This window comes from Puma concolor, chromosome E2, assembly GCF_028749965.1.
Source record: "Puma concolor isolate L17-30 chromosome E2, mPumCon1.1.hap2, whole genome shotgun sequence".
In the NCBI taxonomy this organism is placed as follows: domain Eukaryota; kingdom Metazoa; phylum Chordata; class Mammalia; order Carnivora; family Felidae; genus Puma; species Puma concolor.
This window is the reverse complement of record NC_141681.1, coordinates 59,543,929-59,560,567: the sequence shown is the minus strand read 5'-3', so window position 1 is coordinate 59,560,567 and position 16,639 is coordinate 59,543,929. Positions and strand designations below refer to the sequence as shown.

At 62.6% G+C, this 16,639-nt stretch overlaps 1 protein-coding gene across 3 annotated transcripts; it reads right to left on the bottom strand.

The window, feature by feature from the left end:
* Positions 1 to 2,156: 2,156 nt before the first annotated feature.
* On the bottom strand, positions 2,157 to 13,538 carry EPS8L1 (EPS8 signaling adaptor L1). Of its 3 annotated transcripts, none has more exons than XM_086690693.1 (20): positions 13,420 to 13,538; positions 11,996 to 12,097; positions 10,780 to 10,820; positions 10,088 to 10,146; positions 9,352 to 9,513; positions 8,952 to 9,101; positions 8,357 to 8,439; positions 7,716 to 7,977; positions 7,332 to 7,458; positions 7,085 to 7,173; positions 6,915 to 6,989; positions 6,663 to 6,811; positions 5,953 to 6,094; positions 5,818 to 5,846; positions 3,873 to 3,999; positions 3,672 to 3,785; positions 3,402 to 3,501; positions 3,048 to 3,222; positions 2,557 to 2,689; positions 2,157 to 2,470 (listed from the first exon to the last, which is right to left on the bottom strand). In XM_086690693.1, exons 2-20 carry the CDS (start codon positions 12,010 to 12,012, stop codon positions 2,384 to 2,386), a joined length of 2,121 nt encoding a protein of 706 aa, XP_086546819.1. In that variant the 5' UTR covers positions 12,013 to 12,097; positions 13,420 to 13,538; the 3' UTR covers positions 2,157 to 2,383. The 3 variants fall into 3 exon arrangements, with proteins under 3 accessions (XP_086546819.1, XP_086546818.1, XP_086546820.1); XM_086690692.1 differs by lacking the exon at positions 13,420 to 13,538 and adding an exon at positions 13,285 to 13,405; XM_086690694.1 differs by lacking the exon at positions 13,420 to 13,538 and adding an exon at positions 13,166 to 13,222.
* Positions 13,539 to 16,639: the final 3,101 nt, after the last annotated feature.

The following is a 16,639-nucleotide window of genomic DNA, read 5'->3' as shown; positions in this document are numbered from 1 at the left end:
TCCCTTGTCAGTGGCCAGACCACAGGATCACGAGCGATGGGTCGGTGAGTGCTCACTGGCTGGGAAGGGGTTCCAGGAGTGGCCGGCTGGGGCAGTGGCCCCACACCAGGGCTGACCCGGTCACAAGGGAGCCTGGGAGCTTGGGTCTTACCAGCCGAGTTTTTGAAACAAATTTGAATTGCCGACATTTAAAATTGGGGGTAATTCATGAGAAGAAAAACCTACGGTTTTGACCTTTCTGGAGAAATAGGAATGTGATAGTATGAACTTTTCAGCCTTGCATGGTAACAATTGGCTGGTGCTGAGTAGGAGGATGGGGCATTCTGTCATTCTCCTTTCCGAGCCCCATCCTACCTGTTGGTGATACAGTAGTGAGTGAAATGGGAAAGGCCGGGCACAATCGAGGAGGTGAGGCATGAGGCAGGCAACAATGCAAGAAGTATCCCAGGCGGTGGTGCTGTGGAGAAGCAGGGGAAGGGCAGAGGGAGGCAGGGGTGTGTGCACAGGAGAACATATACGGGTGTGTTCTGTGCAGGCCCCATCGAAAAGCTGGCACAGGAAGATACCTGAAGGCGTCAAGGAGTGAGCCATGTAGGCATTTAAAGGAAGAGTTTTCTGGATGAAGAGGGCAGCAGGTACAAAGTCTGTGGGGTGCAAGTGTGGTCAGAGATAGTAGGACATGAGGTTGGAACCGTAACGGCCAGCCCTGGGAAGGACTTGAACTGAGGTGGGACCTAGGTTTTCACGGGTCCCTTTGGCAGCTGCGTTGACAACAGTCTGGGGGAGGGCAGTGAGGGACAGAAGGAGGGAGACCAGCTTATGGGGCTGCTGCCATAAGTGCTGGGAGGGAGGGTGGCTAGAGCTGGTGAGCCACAGTGAGACTGTGGGAGTGGCGGAGGCGACGGCAGCCTGCACGTCCTGACAGGTTGGCTGGTGTTGGGCTAGGGCTCAGGCCTGCCTCGCTCCTGACGAGGGGTTGTGTGGCCCTGGCCGGCAGGCCGTGGGTGCCGTGGGAATGTGGGGCACGCAGGTTGGGGATGCCACTCGCGTCCCCGGTTTCTGTCAGAAACCAGGGCTGGGAGAGGAGGCAGGAGGTTAGAGGACATTTACACACCCACTGGGGCCGAGGGGGTCAGGGTGAGAAGCACATAGAAGCCTGGAGGCAGGCAGAGGGGAGCTGGGAGTGTGACCAGCCCCAGGCCCGCAGCTGCCGAGCCGGAACCTGGATCTGGGGGAGGCAGGAGAGGTGTGAGGCATGAGGCAGGCAAAGTGGGGCCAGGGTCGGAGCTCCTGCCTGCCCCCACTGTGTCTGGTCTCATCTGATTTTGGAAGGCAGACTGTGGCTGAGGAAGACACTCAGCTCCAGAGGTAGAGGTGGGGGCATTCTGGGGCCACAGGAGGAGGAAAGGGACTTGTTCCTAAAGCTCGGGGGAGAACCAGTCTGAATGCGAGTGGGATGAAAGAAAACCAGTCCTGAATCAGCCTTGCTCGCTGTCTGGACGTGAGGAAGTTACTGCCGGTCAGAGGGAATAAGGGGACAGCCTCCTTTGAGGATGTCCTCTCCCAGGAGAAGGGTGACCAGGAGGCCTGTGGCATATTCAGGAGGCAGCCACTTTGTGGCTGGGTCCCTGGCACTTAGTGGGGGACAAAGTGACATGGATGCCAGGGATGGGGCAGGCTTCCCTCAAGTGGGTATTGGAGCTGGGCCAGGAAAGCTGTTCACCAAGCGGAAGATCCCTTCCAGCCCGCAGAAAGCAAGCGCAGGACCCCGGTGTTTGAGGGAGCTTGGGGGCATTTGGAGGAGGGCATGGGGGGATGAGGAGAGTGGGTAGGGATCAAACCTCAGATGCTCGGCTCTAGGGCTAAGAGGGCCGTGGGGAGTCAGGAAAGGAGATTGAGCAAGGGAAGCCTGGGATATTGGCCGTTCAGAAGGTCCCTCTGGAGTGAACTAGAGGACTGCTGGCTGAGAGGTGAGGAGAAAGCATGTCGGGTGGGGACGTGAGGGGGGGGTGGGAAGGGAGGAGAGGGATTCAGAGAAAGAAACCAGAAAAGGTGGGGACCTGCAGATTCCTTGTCCTCCTGAGGCTGTAGCGGGGGTGAGAGAGGCTCTTGGACCCCTCGTGGCCCGGTAGAGAAGGGACAGCAGTTTGAAAATGTCTGCTACAAGGAGGCTGTTTATAGACTGGGCAGCATATCCCAATGCGCGGGGACCCCGAGTATGGCCCTTCCCTCCCACTCACGGCCAGTCCGCTCACTCAGGAGGCTCCACCCGAACAGGTCTGGGGCCTTCGGGAGGGGTCTACTGCCATGGGTGGCAGCAGTCTGCAGAGTCTGTTCTGCCACGGGGCTTCCTCGAAAAACTGAGCAGAGGAGCCGGGAAGGGTCAGATAACCTCAGTTTCCATGTCGCCTTCCACCTTCTTCTTTTGCTTCTCCATCACCGCCTCCAACTCTGACACTTTCTCTTTGTCCTGGAGGGCGGGGTGGAAATCAGACACCTGGTCTCCGAGCCCTGGGTGCCCTCCCGGGTCGGCCCGGCCCGGGAGCGTCCGCTCACCTCCAGCAGCGCACGCTGCACGGTGACCTGGCTGTACACGCGCGCCCCTTCCTCCGGGCTCACGGCTCGCAGCTCCTCCTTTTGCAGTGAGAAAAGCTGCGCGCCGGTCAGCACGCCCAGCGCGTCCACGGTCCTGGGCGAGCGGAGGGGGAGCGGTCAGGGCCCGCCAGCCAATCACAGCGCCAAGCCCTTCAGCCCCCGCCAATCACGTCACTTCTGTCCTGCCGTTTGTCCAATCGGAACAGCATTCTTGCTGAGAAGGCTCCCGCCCCCCAGTCACAGTGCGCTGTGGGAGGGGGAGGGGGCGGGGCGCGTGTGCCCAGCTTTCCCGCGGAGGCAGGCGCGCCCGGAGACCCCAATCCAAGCCCGCAGTAACGTGCCAGTCACACTGCCGTTCACTGCCACCAGAGCGACCCTCGCTTTAGGCCACTCCCAAGGCTCCCCCTCTTGCGACCACGCTTCCGGCTCCCCGGCCGACCCCAGTCACTCACCCAGCGCTAAATCCCTTGGCCTGCAGCCAGGCGCGGACCTCCGAGGCGTCCGAGTGCGGACTGAGCTGCGGCTCCGGGACGCGGGGACCCGGGGCTGCGCGGCTGGGGCCTGAGCGGCCCTGGGCCAAGCGCGCCTGCAGCTCTTCGTTGACACACAGCATCTGGGAGAATTTCTCTGCAGGCGGGGAAACCGGGAGAGACGGCAGACTCAGGACGAAGGGTCCTGGGGCCAGAAGGGAGACCTCCAGCGTCCTCATGATGGGCTCGGAGTCCACTTGGTCTTTCCGAACCTTGGTTCCCCTGACTGGAAAGCGAGGACAAGGACGGCTCCCCGAAGGTGCCTGCACCACTCACCCTTCTCTAGGGGGTCCAAGTTGAGGCTATCACAGCTGTCCCAGGTGGGGCGAGAGGAGGCAGGAGCCGGGGCCCGTGGGGGAGGAGGAGTGCTATTCTCCTGGAGAGGGAGCCAGAGGAGCACTTGGATCAAAGAGAGGACCTAGCCCCAACTCCTCCGCCTTTTGGAGGTAAATTTCTGCATCCCCCCGCCCCCACCCCCACCTCCAGCTACTTCCTCTGTCACTGCCCTTGACACCTGATCGTCCCCAAGAATCTCCCCAGACTCACCAGGCTGCGGCTTGCCCGAGGCCCCGGGTGGGGTGTCAGGATATTATACGGTACATATCCCTCCTGCCCTCGCTGGTCCCGAACCTTCCACCACTTACGCTGGTCATCCAGGACCTGAGGGGGGTAGGAGAGGATGGTTCACAGCCTGTGTCTGCAGCTACAGCTGGGCCCCCTGCCGTCCCTTGGCCCCACCCCTCTAACCTCCAACACATCCCGCTGCTGGACAGAGAGCTCACTGCTGTTGCGGGCCTGGAAGTCATAGTTACATAGGACCCACTTTCCCTCAGGCTCCAGCTGGGACTCAGCCTCTGGCTCAGGGTCTTGGTGACTGTGGAGAACAACACAGGTTGGGGATAAGGGGGCAGCCAGTCTCCCTGCGCTGGGCAGTAGGGAGTTGGTGTGAGCTGGGGTTAGAGCCAAGCAGAGGTCAACGCAGGGGGCCAGGTTAATACTGTTAATAGAGATTTGAAATCGGAGTAACAACTTGAATGCAGTTCGCTCCTTATGTGCCCGGCCACCGTGCTGCCGCACAAACTACAGGCAGTGAGGTCACCTCCCTTTTACAGATGAGGACATCCAAGACTCGGGGAGAAAGTCACTTGCCCCAGATCACACAGCTAGAGCCAGCTGTTTACTAAGCACCTATACGTAATGGGCTCATGCTTCGGGTAGCCCATAGTTAGGATACAAACAGTGGTTATATAGCACTGACTAGGTGCCAGACTGCTCAATCTCTTACACAGATTGGCTAATCTGATTTTTAACACAACCCTTGGTGTAACCACGAATTTGGAACCCCTCTCCCCCACTGCAGACCCTGTCATCAGCTATTTTACAGGTGAGGAAGTCGGAGAACAGGGACACGAGGTGGCACGATGAGGTAAAGGTCACAGAGCAAGAAAGAGGCGTTGCCACCCTGGCCCCGCAGTCCATGCCCTGAGTAATTCTGGTCTCCTGGGCACGTAGCTGGATATGAACCTGAGCTCTACCAGGGCCTTGAGCTCTTAACTGCTAGCCTGTATAGCCTCATAGACTTCTCTCTTCCAGGAAGGGATTATTCTTCTCATTCTCCCTGCAAAGGGAGGCTCAGAGAAGGGAAGGTGAAAGCTGGGGGTGTCAAGCCCAAGAGTCAGAAGCAGGGGGGAGTTCTGCAAGACCAGGCAGCCGGGGTGGCAGGGAGCAAGATTTGGGCTCCGATGCCCCCAGGAAGAAGGACCTCAGCCCGGATCAGGCCTACCTGTGCAAAGGAGAGGGGGGGTCTTCAGGGCCGCGGCGCCCCCTGTGTGGGGCTGGCAGCTCCCAGCACGCTGTCCCTGCTGAGACCCTCTGCCGGGGCCCTCACCCAGACCCCCCTTCTGCTCCTGCAGCTTTGCCTTCTTCTTATCCCATGAAGCTTCCTCACATCTGCCCCCCGACTTGCGTGAGGACCCTGGAGTCCTGGGTCATCTATGCCGCTTATGCCCCAGGACCCTAGAGTCCGTGCCCCCATTGCTTTTTGGAATCATGAACTCAGCCCCCCCCCCCCCCGGTATTTCCTCCCCCAGAGACTCAGGAGTCCAGGTCTCAAACTTCAATTTCCCCAACTTTTTAACCCTTAAAGGCTCTCAGTATAACACTTCCAGCAGGAAATGAGACAAGGGCTTTAGAGCCTTGGGAGAGTGAGGGTCCAGCCTCCGTCTTCACCTCTTTCAGGGGCCCGGAAATACTACCACTTCCCAGCTTTCCCAGAAACGTGCCCCGTGACCCTTGAAGGCCCAGGGCTTGGCTGGGTCTCCAAGGCCCCAAGCACCAAAGTCGGGCTCTTCTGCCAACCCCAAAGGCCCAATTCCCCAGTCTCTGCCTCCAACACCTTGGGCTCTATCCTCTTAGGGACCCAGACGGGAAGCTCCCCAGGCCCTGGGAAGTTACTGCCTTCTCACAGCCTCTCAGACTTTACCCACTCCCAACCCCCTCCTCCCTCCGGCCCTGGGATCTGCGCCCCCTCCCTCCCAGCCCGGGCCCCTCTCCCTCCTCACCACCTCACCCACCTGTGATGAGCCGGGAAGACAGAAGGAAAGACGGAAAAAAGGAACAGAGTCAGTGCCGGGAGCCCCCAGGGCGCACCCCTCCTCGACCCCACCTGTCCCACCTTGGGGGCGGCACTCACCCATTGACAGCGACCTGGGGGGCACTTTGCTGCGGGGGAGAGGAGAGCAGTAGCTCAGCTAGGGCCAGACTGCCCGGTCCCGGCCCCGCTGTGTCACCTGGGCAGGGGAGGCGGGGGTGGGTGTCCGGTGCTCACCTGCCGGCGCCGCCGCTCGTGCTGCTGCTGTTTCTCGACTGGGTCCCCCCAGGCGCGGCCCTGCGGGTCAGTGGCCGGGGGCTCCCAGCCGCTGGAGAACTCAGGGCTGTACGGGGGTCCTTCCTCTGGGGGCAGCTCCAGCCTGTGGCCGAGGGGCTCGGGGCTCAGGGCTCCCGGGGTGGCCTCCAGCCCTATTAACCTCAGTAAGGTTTCCCCCTCCTGTCGGCTCGGCTCTATCCTACCTGGCCCCCTTTTGCCCAGCCCCGGCCCCGCCCCAGGCCTCTCCCCGGCATCGAAGTCCCGCCCCTGCACCTAAGCCGTGCCCAAGCCCCGCCCCCGGCATCAACTGTATCTGCAAACACACGGGTTCCACCCTAACGCTGCGCCCGGCCTCTGAATCTTCCTTCTGATTCTAAGCACATCCCGCCTCTTTTCCCCCAAGTCTCCTCCGGCTCTGCTCTTACCCCCTTCCCCAACCTACAGGCTAGTCCTTCCCGAAGCCGTAGCCCTCCGGTACAGCCCACCCCACTCCTCCAAGCCCGGTCTTTTGGTCAGTCTTAGGCCTCTCCTTCACAGGAGTTTCTGGCCTTTCCTCCAGCCGGGGCCCGGCATAGGTCCTGGGTTCATTCAGTTGCTTTGGTCAACCTCTAGCTAAGCCCAGCAACTACCCTTCCCTGCCGGCCCCGCCCCTCCGTCACGGCGCCCCTCACCCCGGGCGGGTCCACGCGTCCCCCAGAGAGGTCCAGAGCGCATTTTCCCGTGGGGTGAGGTTGTCCCGCAGCAGCGCCACCGCCTCGGACGTCAGGTGCGGCCGCCGCACTCCACTTGCGAATTGGGGGCCTCCCGACGTGTCCACAATCTGCCGGGGGTGCGGGAGTGAGCACGCCATCACCTCCCCCCCTCCGGAAGTGGAACCCCGATTCCTCCTGCCACAGGGGGTACCTAAGGATGGGGTGCCTCACCAACTGCAGGGGTCCGAACAGGAAGTGCAGCAGCTCGGGGGACGAGGGGTTGGCGATGTTGCCACGCAGCCGGGCCTGAGGGACGGGGCAGGTGCCGGGTTCAGAGCTCGGACGCGGCAGGCGCGCCGTGCCCCTGACCCCCCGCTGGCCCAGGCTGGACCCGTTCTCACCAGCAGGCTGAAGGCATACTTGATTTTCTGAAGCACGTCCGTGTACTCGGCCTCGGAGGGCGGCTTGGCCCGCAGCGTCAGGAGACCCTCTGCAGCGGGGGGAGGCAGGGGCCCAGTGGGATCCCCGGTGATGGGGCATCAAACCTGGGCGGGGGACAGGGGGCAGGGGGAGGCCGGAGGGAGAGGGAAGGTATTTGGGATGGACTGGATGCTCCGGATCCCACTGGGGGGCGGGGGGCGCCCTCACCCCCAGGCGCCCGGCGCCGGGTCCTGCGGCCGCGCTCCCTCTGCTCCAGCACCCGGGCCGCCTCCGCAGACTTCTGCAGCTTCGAAACGAAACTCTCCACGTCGTCGAACACGTGGTTCAGGATGTCCTGGGGGACAGAACAGGGGACGCGTGGGACTCGGGGATGCGGAGTCCAGGCCCCTCATCACCCCAGGCAAAGCCCTTACTTAGGCCGAGCACCCCGACATCCTCCCAGGCCAGGCCGAGCCCTCGGACGCCTGTGCCTGTCCCCCTAGATCGGTCACCGCCGGCCACACCCCCAGAAGTCTGACACCAATCCCCTCCCGGGAGGCGGGACACACCCACAGCCGGTCCGCCCCCACGCCCTAGCCCCGCCCCACGCACCACTTCCCGCTCCGCCTGCAGACTGGCCAGGTCCGGGCCGCGGGGCCCCAGGTCAGGGGAGGCCGGGGCAGCGCTGCCTGAGGTCCCCGCCAGGCCAGGCCGCGGCCTCAGCGACTCTTCCGCCTCCGGGATGGGCTCCGCCTGGGGTCGCCCCCGGCCCGCCTCCACCGTGCTGATGACCGCGCGGATTGACGGGCGGCGCTGCGGGGGAGGGGTCTCGGCGGCCGGCGAGGGGCGGCGCTGCAGCTCCTCCTGCGTAGCCCTGCGGAGGGACGAGGGGAAAGAGCCTGGGTCCACCCGGGGCCAGGGCGGGGGAGACAGCGGGGCTCAGAACCGAGTCAAACCTAGGCTGCAGGTGGCGCGGAGAAATTGGAGACAAGGGGAGGGGCGAGCACCTGTGCGGAGGGCAACTGAGGCCTGAGGGAGGAGAAACGGAGGACCAGCACTAGGAAAAGGACTCTTGGAGAGGGGGTACACGTGTCTGCGGGGGGTTGGCAAGACCCGAACCACGCTCTGTTCGACAGGCTTCCAAACTCGTTCTCTTGTGGGCGAGCGGTGGCAGCCCGTTTGTCGGATGCCGAGACTGAGACCCCACCCGTCCTCGCTTCTCCCCTCGCTCCCCGCCCAGCCCTCTTTCTTACCTGAGCGCCGCGGGCCTGCGCTCCCCGCGGCCGGACCGGTAGTCGTGTAGAGCCCCCTGGATGTCCTCTCGGATCAGCTCCGCCTGCCAATCATGCTGTCAGGCCGGGCCTCCACCCCACCTACCCCTCGTCCCAGCAGGCGGTCCGGTTCAGTCGATTCCTTGGCTGGGTGCCGGAGTCCCTCCACGTCGGCGCCCACACGTGGCGCCCACGCCCGCCCGCGCTCTGCTACTTCTTCCCCTGCCCTAAGCCGCGTTCCCAATCCCGGAGCCGGGGTGCTGGGGTTTCCTGCCCCTAGGCCATACTCGCCCCGAGTTCTGGCTGCTCCCATCCACCCTCCCCCAGGTGCTGTCAGGTTCCGTCCCGGCCGTTTCAGTCTCCATTCTACTTCGTCCCGGTCCCACCTGCCCTCAAACCCCCCATCCGTTCCAGCTCCTCTCTCCAGGCCACGCCCCCTCCACTGGCCCAGGCCCGCCCCGCGCGGAGGCCCCGCCCCATCACTGCCCAAGCTCTGGATTCCTCCCACTTCCGGCTCCGCCCCCTGGCATCCGCAGGGTCCCAGCCCTGCGTGAGGTGGCTCCCCGGGCCCGCTCACCCCGAGACGCAAGCCCTGGAAGAAGTGCACGTCGGGCTGCGTGCGATCCGGCTCCTGGCACACCAGCAGCAGCAGCGAGCGACTCCGGCCAGGCAGCGTCACCACGTCGCAGCGCACGATGGCACCCAGCGGGTACGACTCCAGCTCCTCCTGCTGGGCGGGACGGTGGGTAAACGGAGGCTCGGATCCGAGGATCCCAAATGACAGCAGTGCCAGCTGGGACCCCAGCACGGCCCAGGCGACCCTGCGGGGCTGCAGTGACGCTCCAAAAACGAAGGGCAGAGAGCTCTTGCCAAAGTTCCCAGAGGAAGGACGCGTGGGGGCCAAGAGTCACACTCGGACGTCCCTAGAGTCAAGCTCTCCATGCCTCTGCCCCTTCCACCCACGTGTCCCCTGACACCTTGGACATGGGGTCAAGCAGCGTGACACGGTCCGGAGACACGCGCAGCAGCATCTCTTGGGCCCAGACGCGGCCCTGGTTGTCCATGACCGCCAGCCTCCGCGAGGCATCCTCCACGGTGTGCACGCCATCCTCCTCGCCCAGGCAGAACGTCACCAGGTGCTGGCAGGGGTGCGGAGAAAGCAGGGAGTCCCAGGAGGGCCCCAGGAGGGCGCCAGGTGGGCTCGGAATCCCCTGCCCCCGCCTTCCAGCCTGACAGTAACCACACCTCCTCCAGAAAGCGTCCCGTCACCGGCTCCACCTATGGGGCCCTTTGTTTTGTTTTCATCAGCGCGACTGGCGCCTGCGTGTGTCTTGCCAGCGAGACTGGAGACTTCTTGAAGGCAGGGATTGGATCTAGTCCCTTCTAAGCACCCCTGCCTCCAAGAGCACCTGGCACACTTTGGCCCCTGCGCACACAGGTTGACGTAGCATTTGTCCCTGGGGCCTGCCTGTCCGGCCTAACAGCCGGTCTGGAGGAGGACCTTGGCAGATTCCAGTGGAACGGACTGCCTCTGCCGGATTCCCACCGCTGAGGGCAGGCGGGCAGAAGCAGCCCCGCCTGGCAGGTGGGCCAAATGAGCTTGCAGCTTCTTGCCGTTTGGAGGCCCGGCCGCCTTCGACACCGCCATCTTCCCAGGCCCGCCTGCCTTTCCTCCCCTAAGGCTCCCCGGGGCAATGCAGACCCCAGACTCACATTGACTGGATACTGGGAAACGTCTGCCAGAACCACAGTGGAATAACGCTTCCTCTGCTCTGTGGGGGAGAAGGAGGATAAACCCAGAAGCCCCAGCCCCTGGCCCCTCCTCCCTCAGACCCAGAAGACGCAGCCCCTCCTCCCCGGGAGGCAGGGATCCTGACCCCCCAGCCCCTCCTCCCTCAGACGCATGGATCCCGACTCCCCAGCCCCTCCTCCCTCAGGCCTGGGACTCCAGACCTCCAGCTCCTCCTCCCTCAGACCCAGAAGACGCAGCCCCTCCTCCCTCAGACCTGGGACTCCAGACCTCCAGCCCCTCCTCCCTCAGACCCAGAAGACCCAGCCCCTCCTCCCTCAGACCTGGGACTCCAGACCTCCAGCCCCTCCTCCCTCAGACCCAGAAGACGCAGCCCCTCCTCCCCGGGAGGCAGGGATCCTGACCCCCCCAGCCCCTCCTCCCTCAGACCTGGGACTCCAGACCTCCAGCCCCTCCTCTCTCAGACCAAGGGATCCTGATTCCGCACCCACCTCCTCCCTCAGACCCCGCAGTACTGACCCCAGCCCCCTCCCCGCTCCGACCCAGGAGTCCAGAGCCCCAGCCCCTCCTCCCTCAGACCCAGGAGTCCAGACCCTCCACCCCTTCCTCCCTCGGACCCAGTTTCAGCCTGGGGTTTTCTGGCTCCCAAACTCACCATAGATAGACTTGGCACTTGGTTTGGGGGCAGCTTCTGGGCTGGTTCGGGAAAAAAGGGTGAGAGGGGCCGTGCGAATTGGGAGCAGATCATGGGGGTTTTGAATGCCAAGCAGAGCGGGAAAGACTTCATTGTGAGAGCAATGGGGAACCAAGGAGGGTTCTGAGCAGGGGAGGGCAGGGCCAGAGCTCGGTTTCAGGTGGGTAAGGCCGGGCGTGGTGCTGGGAGGTGGTGGAGAGTGTGGTCTTCGCGGTCACGCAGACCTGGCTTTGAACGCCCTGTCAACTACCGCCTTGCCATAGGACCCTGGGTGGGAGACTTCATCTCTCCTGCCTCGGTGTCCCTTTCTGAGATAGGAGTGAGTCCGTCTACAGCCTCCGTCTGGTAGAGCTGTGGGTGGATTCGCTCAGAGTCGAGGGCCCTCACGGCCTCAGTGACGGTTACTTTTCATGATGCAAAGGGCAGCCCACAGTAGTTGCTCAATAAATGGGGGTTTTTACAACAGCATTAGTATTTGGGGTAGACAGACTTATCTTCTCCGTCCCCCTGGGCCAGGCTGTTCCCAGCCTGATCCTTCTGTCTCCTGACCCTGACCTCCTCCTCCTAGGTCACCTTCTCCAAGAAGTGCACAGAAGTAACGGAAACTCAGGGCTCAGCAGGAACGAGGAACACTTTCAAGTCAAAGCTCTGCTCCTCATCCTGTTCTGTTGGTCAGATCGCCCCACAATTTGATTACCTCTGTGCTGGAGAGCTCACTACCGCCTATCTCCCATGCTGCTATTCCCATGGGTCTCCCTTTGTTGTTTTCCCTGCTCACTCCAGGAGACTTGAGCCTTTGTTATAAGCAGCCCGGATTTTTTTCGGCAAAAGGTCAATATTTAATAACAAGATAACGGCAGCAGCAGTTGCCATGAGTGGAGAACCCACTCTTGGTCAGATGATCTGCTAAGTCCTGTTACCTTCATTTTCCTGTCAACGCTCAAAATTGTCCCTGTTCCACAGAGGAGGAACGGAGCCTCCAAGAGGTGAGGTTCTTGGGCCGGGGTCACTCCTCCTGAGTGTTGGCAGCTGGATTTGAACCCGGGCGTGTCTGCTCTGGGGCAGTGGCTGTAACTATAGGCCGAGCAGGGAAGGGGGCTGTCCAGGCCTGGGCTGCTGTCCATGCTACCTGGGGGCGTGGGTAAGAGGGTGGCCGGAGGGGGCTGGGGGCACTTACCCTGTGGTGGTGCTCATGGTGTGGAGAATGGGGGGGCTCCTGCCACCTCGAGGTGCCTTGGGAGCCAGCAAAGAAGTGAGGGCCTGACCTGGCCTGCAGTACCTAGGATTTTGGCCCAACCACCTCCTTCAGACCCAGAGGTCCAGGCTCCCAGTGGCCTTCTCCCTCAGACCGAGGGAGAAGTCCTGCCCCCAGCCCCCTCCTCCCTCAGACCCAGGAGTCCTGGCCCCCAGTCCCCTCCTCCCTCAGACCCAGGAGTCCTGGCCCCCAGTGCCCTCCTCCCTCAGACCCCGGTGTCCTGGCTCCAGCCCCCTCCTCCCTCAGACCCAGAGTCTGGTCCCCAGCCCCTCCTCCCTCAGACCAGGAGTCCAGACCCCCAGCCCCTCCTCCCTCAGACCCAGGTGTCCTGGCTCCAGCCCCCTCCTCCCTCAGACCCAGAGGTCCAGACCCCCAGTCCCCTCCTCCCTCAGACCCAGGAGTCCTGACCCCAGTCCCTCCTCCCTCAGACCCAGAGTCTGGGCCCCCAGCCCCCTCCTTCCTCAGACGCAGGAGTCCTGGCCCCCAGCCCCTCCTCCCTCAGACCCAAGAGTCCAGACCTCCAGACCCTCCTCCCTCAAACCCAGGAATCCTGGCCCCCAGCCCCTCCTCCCTCAGACCCAGGTATCCTGGCTCCAGCCCCCTCCTCCCTCAGACCCAGAGGTCCAGACCCCCAGTCCCTCCTCCCTCAGACCCAGGAGTCCTGACCCCAGTCCCTCCTCCCTCAGACCCAGGAGTCCTGGCCCCCAGCCCCTCCTCCCTCAGACCCAAGAGTCCAGACCTCCAGACCCTCCTCCCTCAAACCCAGGAGTCCAGACCCCCAGCCCCTCCTCCCTCAGACCCAGGAGTCCAGACCCCCAGACCCTCCTCCCTCACACCTAGTACCCTGCCCCCCCAAATCTGTCAGGGATCCATGTGTTCGGTCCCTAATCTATGTGTACCCCATTTTCCTTCCTCTCTCCAGGGATCCTGTCTCCCAGCCTGATCTCCTTAGGGGCCCAGGGGTTCGGGCTTAGAGCTTCTCGACTGTAAGGACCAAAGGATTTTGATTCCAAGTCTCCTCCTAGAGCCAGACCCATTCATGCGTTTCCTCAGCCACTATGACCTCGGGGGGCTACGGGGCCGGTCCCTTACCTCGTCAGGACTGAAGGGCTTCGTGGTGTCTGGACCCGGGAGTCCTGGCCCTCTGCCCCCGCCCCCGCAGACGCAGGAGTCCCCACCTCCAGCCCCTCCCGGCTAGGCCCCCTCCTCACCTGCCGGGCAGGCTCTGCCAGGCAGTGGCCAAGACGAGGGGCCCAGCTGGCTCTCTGCTCTCCTCCGGCTTCCCAACGGCCCCGTCCTTCCTGCTCCCGCCGGGCCACCCCGCCTCCGCATACCTGAGCACTCACCTGGCACACACCTGGGCGGGGCTGGCGGAGGGACCCGGGCTGGGGTGGGGGGGACAGGACCGGCCTCCGGGGAGCCAGGAACTGGGACCGGCTCTGTCATAACAACCCTACAACAGGGACAACAACAGTCATCTGACGTCACACCCGTTCACGCGTCCGAACCTCAGAACCGAGGGCTCTGCCTCCAACACCCTTTCCGATTCTCCCGCCGCCCGGGGGAGGGCAGAGCTCTGATTTCACCTGCTGGCGGTTCAGAGAGGGGCGGTCAGTGTGGAAGGGCTGGGATTCGAACCCGGGGCTGGGGTCTGTGCCTGCCCTGGGCCCACCTCCTGTTCAGGGTTCCTGCCTCCGCGGAGCCCTGGGCCCCCACCCCTCCCTTGGCCTCTTCCCCTAGAAACTCCCCCCAATAACCCCCTCTGGTGAGACGCAAACCCACTCGGCGCCCGGCCCGGCCCCAAATACTTCACTGACGTTAACGAGCTCCTGAGGCTTGAAATCTCCTTTAGAGAACTTCCCCTGTGCCATGGGCCTTGCTACCCAAGCCATACCTGTCGTTTCTCCCCCAAACCGAGTGAGGTGAGGGCCGGGGGTCTCCGCCTCACAGAGGAGGAAACTGAGGACACCGAGGGTGAAGGGACTCACCCCAGGTCACACTTGCAGGGAGAGGAGGAGCAGCAAACGCCAAAGCTCGGAGAGCAGGAGGAGGGGCGGGCAAGCCCCCTTTTAGCCTTGCCCATTATCAGTGTGACCTTCACCTGGTCCCTGCCAACGTCCTGCACCTGCACCTGCAGCGGCGTCCCGACAGGCCCCTGCTCCCTTCCTCCCCTCGTCTAGTCTCCCTGCAGGGAGCCCCAAGAAACCTAGGTTAGCTCACCGCACTCCCTGCTCCGCACCCTTCAGGGGCTCCCCGTTTCTGGGATAAGAGCTGAGGTCTGCAAAGTCTTAAGGAACATCCTTCAAACCTCCTCTCTCCCTCCATCACTCGGGTTCCGGGTTCCGGCACACTGGGCTCCCTGCTGCTCCTCGAGCCCTGAGAGCCAGTCCTGCCCCAGGGCCTTTGCGCTTGCTCTGCCCTCTGCCTGGAATGCCTCTTCCCTCAGATATCCTCCTGGCTTGTTCCCTCACCTCCTTCAGCTCTTTGCTTGAGTGTCACCTTCTCTGAGAAGCCTGGCCACCCTATTTAAAATTGTGGTCTCTCCCTGCTCACCTTGTAACACACTATATTACCCGTTCATTTTATGTCCCCCCTGTTAGAATGTAAGCATCGTGAGGAATCCTGGCTGGGGGCCAGGACTCCTGGGTCTGAGGGAGGAGGTTCTAGGGGACAATGACTTCTGGGTCTGAGGGAAGAGGGGGTGGGAGTCTGGACTCCTGGGTCTGAGGGAGGAGGGACTGGGGGTCTGGACTGCTGGGTCTGAGGGAAGAGGGGGCTGGGGCCAGGACTCCTTTCTTTATGTATTTTTTATTTTCCTATCTTTATGTATTTTTTATTTATTTTGAGAGAGAGAGAGAGAGAGAGAGCGAGCACAAGCCAGGGAGGGGCAGAGAGAGGGAGAAACAGAATCCCCTGCAGGCTCGTCAAGGTCAGCGCAGAGCCCTGCACGGGGATGGAACTCAGGAACTGTGAGATCCTGACCTGAGCCCAAGTTGGACATTTAACCGACCGAGCCCCCCAGTGACCGGAGGGCAGAGACTTCTGTACGTTCAGCCCCGCGCTCCGTCCGCCGCACATTAGAACAGGGTCTAGCACACATTCAGTGCTGGAGTGATACTGGCTTTCGGTGCATTCGTGTGGACGATGCTTCACTGTTTCGTCCGGCCCGTGTTGACCCCACAGTCCACGCTGAGCGAGGCTGGAAACCACAGGAAGCACCCCTTTGTCCTGGGTTGGCAGGGATGAAAGAATAGAGCGAAGGGGAGACAATCCTGTGGGGTGATGGCAAAGAGCCGGGGCGGGTGGGTGTTCGAGTTCTGACTTTGCCATGAAATAGAGTTGATAATACTTACTACTTTCTACGTGATGCGGGTGTGCTTAGGTCTTCTTCTGAGTACTGTGTGTGTGTGTGTGCGTGTGTGTGTCTGATCCCCACAACATCCTAGGAAACGGGTTCCATTATCTCCTGTCTACACCTGAGGAAGTGCGGACACACACCCTTAGGGAATTTGTCTACGGTCACACAGCAGGTACCTGGTGGGGACGGGCCCTACAATCTACACCCTGAATCCTCTGGTGCTAGCTTCCCTGTGCAGCCACGTCGTGACTCTGCCCCTTGCTAGCTGTGGGACGCTAAGCAAATCACTCAACCTCTCTGTGCCCCAGTCCGGCCAGCTGTAACATGGGGATCGCAACACTGGCGGCGTTAAGGGAGAGCCCTCTCAGCGCCCGGCCAAGAGAGACTCGAGGTTGGGTGTCGGTGGTGGCCTTTCTTCCCACGTGTGCTGGGATGGGAGGCGGCTAAGAGGGTCAGGGCAGGCTTCCTGGAGGAGGAGGGGCAGGCAGAGCTGAACCCGAAGGGCGAGTTTGGCAGCCCGAGGCGGCCGGGAGGGTGAGGGAAGAGTGTTTCAGGCCTGAGAGGCGGAGGGGAGGGGAGGGTGTGCTGTGTGCGGCTCCCAAGGGTGCTGCCGGGGGAGGCAGGAAGGTCCCGTGCTTCTGTCTCCAGCTTCTGTCACTCCGGGTCCCTGTCACATCCATGCCACAGATACTTTCTGAGCTTGGTCCTGCCTGGGTTGGGGTCCACGGACAGGAGCAGGCCCCTTCCCCTCTGCGAGGCAGGCGGGGCTGGGACTGGTGCCCACTAGCAGAGAACACAGAGGCTCAGAGTGGGGAGGCCACTAGCCCAAGGTCACAGTGGCCCTGGGCCATGTGACACAAACGCAGATCTGAGTCCAGGTCCTTTCTTCACGTGCAGGTGCAGGTGGAGAAGAGTGTCCTCATAGAGGCCTTGCCTGAGAGTCAGGGGCCAAGGCTGCAGGGTCTGAGGGAGGAGGGACTGGGGGTCTGGACTCCTGGGTCTGAGGGAGGAGGGGGCTGGGGTTCAGGATTCTGGGTCTGACAGAGGAGGGACTGGGGGTCTGGACTCCTGGGTCTGAGGGAGGAGGGACTTGGGGTCTGGACTGCTGGGTCTGAGGGAGGAGGGCCTGGGGGTCTGGACTCCTGGGTCTGAGGGAGGAGGGCCTGGGGGTCTGGACTGCTGGGTCTGAGGGAGGAGGGCCTGGGGGT